General features: G+C 37.9%; 1 protein-coding gene across 1 annotated transcript in view; it reads left to right on the top strand.

The window, feature by feature from the left end:
- Positions 1–2: 2 nt before the first annotated feature.
- Positions 3–8,175, top strand: part of DHX40 (DEAH-box helicase 40) — a 38,345-nt gene continuing 30,172 nt past the window's right edge. Inside the window, exons 1-7 of the mRNA XM_006770244.2 lie at positions 3–258; positions 1,092–1,259; positions 2,926–3,071; positions 4,511–4,630; positions 4,802–5,029; positions 5,616–5,682; positions 6,616–6,747. Coding sequence (XP_006770307.1) covers positions 147–258; positions 1,092–1,259; positions 2,926–3,071; positions 4,511–4,630; positions 4,802–5,029; positions 5,616–5,682; positions 6,616–6,747 — 973 coding nt within the window. The 5' untranslated portion in view covers positions 3–146. The remainder of the gene's footprint in view (positions 259–1,091; positions 1,260–2,925; positions 3,072–4,510; positions 4,631–4,801; positions 5,030–5,615; positions 5,683–6,615; positions 6,748–8,175) is intronic.

The raw sequence follows: 8,175 nt of genomic DNA, 5'->3' as shown, positions 1-8,175 counted from the left end.
GACACGTCATCGAACAGCTCCCCTGCCCGGGCTCCCAGTCGCACGCGCGGAAGTAAACACCGCGACGTCATCAGGGTGCGCCTGCGCCTTCCCCTCCGGTCTCCCCGCCGCGGTGGACGTGCTCCGCTCCGCTCGGGGCCGGGTCTATGTCCCGGCTTCCCACCGTCGCGGGCAGGGCGCCAAGGCGGCCAGAGGAGGGAGAGCGGTCCAGAGAGCCCCAGGAAGGGCGGCCTTCGGCTGTTCTCATCGCGGACAGAGGTGCGGTCCTCGGGATGCTGCCCTGGCCAGCGAGAGTGCCGGCTGGGGGTTTCGGGGGGCGTAGAAGTCCGCCGGGGGCCGGCGGAGCAGAGTGGGCGGGAGGCCTCAGCCTGCTCCTCGCCCTCCTCGCCAGAAGCGAACTTGGCGTCCAATGGGAGCACTTTGCTCTAGAGGGGGGCGGTCCCAGACCCAAGTTGAGCGAAAACCTTCTGGGGGCCAAAAAAGTGAACCCCGAAGCCCAGACGCGCTCTCCTGTTAACCAGGCGCATAAAGCCTTTGTTCTCTACCCATCTACCCGCCTCCCCTCCCCTCCCCTCCCTCCCTCCGCCTTCGTCGGGTCGCCAGCCTGCCTTTGGGTACAGTATGGGAGCCAGTTTCCAGGAGCCAGTTTCCATGGTTACCCACCACTTGGCCTTCTGGGATATGTCACTCTGAACAAGGACCTAACTTGAACCATGAATCAGAAGCAGGCACAGGTGGCTCTTAATTCAGCTGACAGTTTTCTGCTGGGTTCCACTTATTATTCTGTTGTTTGATACAATTGGGTTTTGTGCTTCTGTATAGGTATACTTGCGTATACGTTGCCTTGTACTAGGCTAACTTTGAGTCATGCATTAGCAAATGCTCAACTTGTTAGATGTCGCTAAAAAGTTGTTCTGGGCTTATAAACCCTCACTTACAAATTAGACTTAGGTGATTTAATTGATAAGTCGTTGGTTGATGTTTTCCAACCCGAAAATTTTATTGTCTTTTTCTTTTCAGTTCTGGAAAATTGAGTCAAAGATATCTTTTACAGACCTTTTAATTGCACAATTGTTTTTCTCTCATTGCAGAAGACAAAGGATGCACATCACAGGAGGGAGGAACTACTCCAACTTTTCCTATTCAAAAACAAAGAAAAAAGCTTATTCAAGCTGTGAGGGACAATTCGTTCCTTATTGTTACTGGAAATACAGGAAGTGGTAAAACAACTCAACTTCCAAAATATCTATATGAAGCAGGTAACGATATTCTGGGATAATTCAGGGAGGTTGAAAAAAATACCCTCTTGCCCTAGACAATTTGGCTCAGTGGATAGAGCATCAACTTGCAGACTGAAGGGTTCTGGGTTCGATTTCGGTCAAGGGCATATGCCCAGGTTGTGGGCTCAATCCCCAGTGGGGGGCATGCAGGAAGCAGCCAGTCAGTGATTGTCTCTCATCATTGATGCTTCTATCTTCTCTCCCTCTCCCTTCCTCTCTGAAATCAATAAAAATACATTTTAAAAATCCTCTTAAAGGCTAATAGGACTTCTGTATATCACAAATGCCCACTATTTGTTTTACAGACCCAATTCTCTTGGTCTGTCCCTACATCTTCCCTGCTTCTCTGTGGTTTTATTTCAGATTTAGAGGTTAGTTGAGATGGCAACTTTTCCATTTTTAATTATCATAATAACCCCAAGTAAAACTATAGGTTTATACTGATTCTCTGCTATAGAATAAGGTTGTCTTGCAGTAGACTATTCACCATTGGGTATTGAAATCTTTTCTGAGAGAGGGATATATTAATATCTGTTGCTGACATTAGTATTTCTTCGTTCTTTCTCCAGAGCATTATCAGGTATTTATTCCCTGACAGTGCTAATACCAGCTAACAAATTACCCTTAAAGTGTCTTTCACTTTATTATGCTAAAACTTCCTAGCATAGGTTAATATAGAACAAAATTATATTGGATGATATTCATATAAACAATTAAAAACTTCTTAGCTTATATATTAACTTACTCTTATGCATCAAACCTAAGATGCCATTGATTAAGACATACCACTGTTTTTTACTATTAACATACTGTTAATGAAGGAAAACTGTCATCAGTTGTCAGATGCATCTCCTTTTCAAAGATATTTTAAATAGTAAAAAAAAAAAGTGCCTATAGAATCTATATAAAGTGATATATTTAAACTTCTGACAAAGATAAATTTATTTTAGGAAGTGTGTGGAATTTTATGGATTCCTAGAGATTAAAAGTGTTTGGCTTATATTTTTAAAAGATGTTTGTGTTGATTTCAGAGAGGAAGGGAGAGAGAGAGAGAGATCAGCTGCCTCCTGCACATTCTTCACTGGGGATGGAGCCTGCAGTGCCCTGACCAGGAATTGAACTGTGACCTCCTGGTTCATAAGTCAATGCTCAACCACTGAGCCACACACTGGGCTCGGCTTACTCTTTAGAGTAAATCTTTATATTGGATTATTTTTAAATTGATTTCAGAGAGGAAGGGAGAGAGAAACATCAATGATGAGAGAGAATCATTGATTGGCTGCCTCCTGCCGCCCCCACTGGGGATTGAGCCTGCAACCCAGGCATGTGCCCTTGACCAGAATCAAACCTGGGACACTTCAGTCCACAGGCCAATGCTCTATCCACTGAGCCAAACCAGCTAGGGCTTTATATTGGATTCTTAAAAATTGGGCCTAATTAATATATATACATTTTGAATGATTATTAATATGTGCTATTTTTAATTCTTTAATTTCCATGATACAAATGTAATACTATACTATGTTATTAATTTGCAGAGTTTGGGATATACTTGAATAGTTTGTATTGATTGACCAGAAACAATTTAGCTCTAATAAGAAGTAACTGTTAACATTATTGTGTTTTTTCACTCTGGTTTTGATAGGGTTTTCACAACATGGTATGATCGGTGTGACCCAACCGCGAAAAGTAGCTGCCATATCAGTGGCTCAGAGGGTTGCTGAAGAAATGAAATGTACTTTGGGATCCAAAGTAGGATACCAAGTTCGTTTTGATGATTGCAGCTCTAAGGTACAAAAGTTTTGTTGGTATTTGTTTAAGTACTGTAAACTTATGGAAAGAATGAAGAAAATTATGAAAGATTTTAACTTTGAAATTCTATTTATATTATTAAGGAAACAAAATCTCAGAATTAATTTTTATTGCCCGTTGTTAATGCTTTGGAATGTCTGTTTAACCCATTTTTTCCGTTCTCAATTGGTTTCTAAGTGACAGTTATGTTTCTTTTTTTCTAAATATATTTTTATTCTTTTTTGAGAAAGGGAGAGGGAGAGAGAGATAGAAACATCAGTGATGAGAGAGAATCATTGATTGGCTGCCTCCTGCTCGTCCCCTACTGGGGATCAAACCCACAAAACCGGCATGTGCCCTTGACCAGAATCGAACCTGGACCCTTTAGTCCGCAGGCTGACTCTCTATCCACTGAGCCAAACCTGCTAGGGGAGTGATGGCGAACCTTTTGAGCTCGGTGTATCAGCATTTTGAAAAACCCTAACTTAACTCTGGTGCCGTGTCACATACAGAAATTTTTTGAAATTTGCAACCATAGTAAAACAAAGACTTATATTTTTGATATTTATTTTATATATTTAAATGCCATTTAACAAAGAAAAAATCAACCAAAAAAATGAGTTCGCATGTCACCTCTGACACGTGTGTCATAGGTTCACCATCACTGTGCTAGGGTATGTTTCTTTTTCTTAGAATTCTCTTATTTTATTATTTTTTAGCTCCAAGGATCCTACATATAACTTAAATTTGTATTCTTTTAAAAACATTTTATTGTAAAATATACATAACATAAAAATTTACCATTTTAAACATTTTTAGGTGTGCCATTCACTGGCATTAAGTACATTCACCATCACCATTATCTGTCTTCAAGAATTTGTCATTATCCCAATAGAAACTCTGTATCTGTTAAATAGTAACCCCTTCTTCTCCCCAGCCCCTGGTAACTACTATTTTACTTTCTGTCTCTCTGTATTTGCCTATCTCATAAATGGAATCATACAATATTTTGTCCTTTGTGTTTGGCTTACTTCATTTAGCCTAATGTTTTTAAGGTTCATCCATGTTGTATGCTTGTATTCTTGAAGTCAATGGAAAATTGACAACTAAATTAACAAAGTCAGCAAATATTTTGTACTGAGCATCTTCTATATTCATGGCACTAACAAGTTTAAAATTGTTTTCTTTTTAATAGTTAATAGTTACAATTTACATTCTCTTGGGATTTCCTAATTTTATACCAGATACAAAATAATCCTTGATGTACGTAAGGTTCCTAATGGGAATGGTCATTAATTATGGCACAGAATGACTCTAAAATACTGTCTTTGCCTTCCTACTAGCCACTGCAACTGTCTTTCTTTTTCCTTCCATTGTTTTATGTATAGCACTACTGTTAACTCCTAGCCTTGTTTAAAACTTTGTGTTTTAAACATTAGGAAACAGCAATCAAATATATGACTGATGGATGTTTATTGAAACATATTCTGGGGGATCCAAATCTTACCAAGTTCAGTGTCATTATTTTGGATGAAGCCCATGAGAGAACTCTAACTACAGTGAGTATTTTAATATATTGGTTATCTGTTAGACAGTTTGCTTCGGGGTAGCTTTTGGACTACCTCCTCTTACATCTTAATCTATTGAAATAGGGAGTCTTTGCTTAGGGAAACAAAATATTTAAAAAGAGGTTGTTATGTATACTTATTAGAAATTTACTTTTCTTTCAGGACATCTTGTTTGGTTTATTGAAGAAGCTATTTCAGGAGAAGTCTCCTAATAGGAAAGAGCATTTAAAGGTCGTGGTGATGTCAGCAACTATGGAATTAGCCAAGCTCTCTGCATTCTTTGGAAATTGTCCAATATTTGATATACCTGGAAGGCTTTATCCAGTCAGAGAAAAATTCTGCAATTTGATCGGCCCACGAGACAAAGAAAATACTGCATATATTCAAGCGGTATTACTTTGCATCTTTTTTATATCTGTGATTCTAGTTGATTGTATAGTTTGATAATTTATTTGTTCCCCATTATTATCATTTAAAAAATATATATTTTTATTGATTTCAGAGAGGAAGGGAGAGAGAGAGAGAAACATCAGTGATGAGAGAGAATCATTAATCAGCTGCCTTCTGCACACCCCACACTGGGGATCGAGCCTGCGGCCTGGGCATGTGCCCTGACCAGGAATCCAACTGTGACTTCCTGGTTCATAGGTCAGTGCTCAACCACTGAGCCATGCTGACCAGGCTATTTTTTTTTTAAACTGATTTTTAGAGAGAAATCAAGAGAGAGAAACATGGATGTGAGAGGGAAACATCTGCCTCCATTATGTGCCCTCACCGGGAATTGAACCCCCAATCTTTTGGTGCATGGGACAATGCTCCAACCAACCGAGCCCCCTGGTCAGGCAGTTCCCTATTATTCTAATGGCCTCTCCTAAGACTTTTGAGAACCAAATTTAATTTTTCTGTGGAACAAGGGGAGGTGGGGGTAGGGGACTGTATTTCCACTAGTATATTATGCTTGTGTTTCTTGCTTTAGATTGTGAAAGTGACCATGGATATCCATTTGAATGAAATGGCTGGAGACATCTTGGTTTTTCTGACTGGTGAGCATTCAGTATCAGGTTTAAGATGACTGTTTATGAGAGGGCACATGGCACCATAATAAAGTACTTCTTTTTTGGGAAATCTGGGTGGTACTCATGTTGCTGCAGCTTTTTATGACAATTTGAATAGTTACAGATTTTATATCTTATGTAAGATAATTCTACACTGCCATTAAAAATGCCAGTCTCATTAGTGAACATGTAAAACTGACCTTTTAGTAGAAAGATGTTAAATAGTAAAGTATTAATATTTTTATTAGTCTATCTCATGTAGAAGTATTACCACACTAAACAGTCCTGAATCTGAATGATTAATTTTATTATTTCAAAAGATATCTTACCAGCTCCATTCTCCTTTGAGTGGCTGGGTGATATTATATGATAGCAGTATATAAGGTGTGGAATCCATGTCCCATAGATGAGCCTTTTTTGTAGGACAAAAATCCCAGATTAATGTGATTCTTCAAGTAATAGCATCCTATTAGCAGAAATGAGTCATTTCATCACTCGCCTCCACTTTGCCTTCTACTGATGTCAGAAGTGAGACATTGCAACAGTCACTTTGCCATTTTAAGGTTACTTAAGTATTTTGAAACACACCGAAATGCAGTATCTCCTGGACTGGAATCCCTTATATTAATGATTAACCTTACTGAATCTTCCTCAAAAACCATGTTAAATAACATGAAAGGCTAGAAGATTATAAACATTTTTATTCCTTTAGAGAGTTAAATTCCTTGGAAACGGGTGTTTCCTCTATTTTTTATTTTACTGTTGAGATTTGGACAACTTATGTGTTCATCTCCTTTAGATCAAATGAGAGATTTAAAATAACTATTATGCAAAACTGATTTTAATTTAGAAGGTCTTTTTTTCACTCTTAAATTAACTTTGCTATTCAGTTGCTGATGGTGTTTTCTCCCCTCATTTCAGGTCAATTTGAAATAGAAAAAAGTTGTGAATTACTTTTTCAGATGGCAGAGTCTGTTGATTATGATTATGATGTTCAAGATACCACTCTAGATGGCTTATTAATATTGCCATGTTATGGATCTATGACAACAGGTAATTCCTCATTCGCATAGAAAATTTGACTGATTTTAAAAAACGTTTTATTGAAAAATCACATATGTGCAGAAAGGTACACACACAAGTCCTAAATGTTTATTTTTAGGTCAATGAATTTCACAAACTGCACTCACCTTTGTAACTAACACCCACAATATGAAACAGAACATTAAGAGAACCAGCATCCCTTGAGAGAAGTGATTTTTTTCTTTTTTTAAATTTTTTACAGAGAGGAAGGGAGAGGGTTAGAGTTAGAAACATCAATGAGAGAGAAACATCGATCAGCTGCCTCCTGCACACCCCCCACCGGGGATGTGCCCTCAACCAAGATACATGCCCTTGACCAGAATCGAACCTGGGACCCTCAGTCCGCAGGCTGACACTCTATCCACTGAGCCAAACTGGTTAAGGCAGAGTGATTTTTTTCTTGAAGTCTTTTCCAAGGGTCTTCCACATGCCCCTTAGCATTATTAAGAGTGACCTACATCATCTCCCACTGGAACAAAAATATTGTTGGTAATTTTTCGAAACAAGGACTATAATTTCTTGATAGTAGCACCGTAAGTCAAGCCTTATTTGCCACGGCCACAGAGCTTCTACAAATCTTACATATCCAGATATATCTGAGACTAAACACAGTGGGAGTTTTTATTTTTTATTTTTACTTTTTTTAGAGAGAGAGAAACATTGATTTGTTGTTTCACTTATTCGTTCTTTCATTGGTTGATCCTTGTATGTGTCATGACCAGGGATCCAACCAGCAACCTTGGTGAAGATGCTCTAACTGAGCTACCTGGCCAGGGCAACACTGGATTTTTTAAGTGTTCACGTATTAGCCTATTTTTCAAGAATGATGTAAATTCAAAGAGCATATGCAAACTCTTATTCTGATATTTTTCATGATAAATGTTGTTAAACGAGGTTTAGAGTTTTTGTGTAAAACTATTTTATTAGAGATTTGATTTGTAAAACTAAAGGAAAATTAACTGTAGCTGCATAGAGTTTGATTGGGATTAGCATTTAATGTAATGTAAAAGACGTTTTTTTTATGTGTGTTTTTGTTTTTATTGAGTAGGTGATTCTTCTCATATTAATAAAAAAGTTCAGGAATATATGTGTTTGTAAATAACCATAGACCACATGCTATTATGGAAATTTCTTTTGTGATGGTATTAGGCCCTTGCTCTCGATATTGAAATCTATTTTTAGACTTTTACATCTTAAACGGAATTCTTAAGTTCATCATTAGACATTTAGGGTTCTTATTGTTTTCTGGGGATTTGATCTAATGACTCTTAAAATTTGCTTTAAAACTGATAAGGTAATTAAAAACAATTATGGTTGCTTTATTATTAACCATTAACTAACTATATTTTTTCATATAAAATAAGTATATGTAAATATATATAAATGTATATATATGTA

This window comes from Myotis davidii, unplaced genomic scaffold (assembly GCF_000327345.1).
Source record: "Myotis davidii unplaced genomic scaffold, ASM32734v1 scaffold684, whole genome shotgun sequence".
In the NCBI taxonomy this organism is placed as follows: Eukaryota; Metazoa; Chordata; class Mammalia; order Chiroptera; family Vespertilionidae; genus Myotis; species Myotis davidii.
The sequence above is the reverse complement of the archived record's forward strand: the minus strand, read 5'-3'. Positions and strand labels throughout refer to the sequence as shown.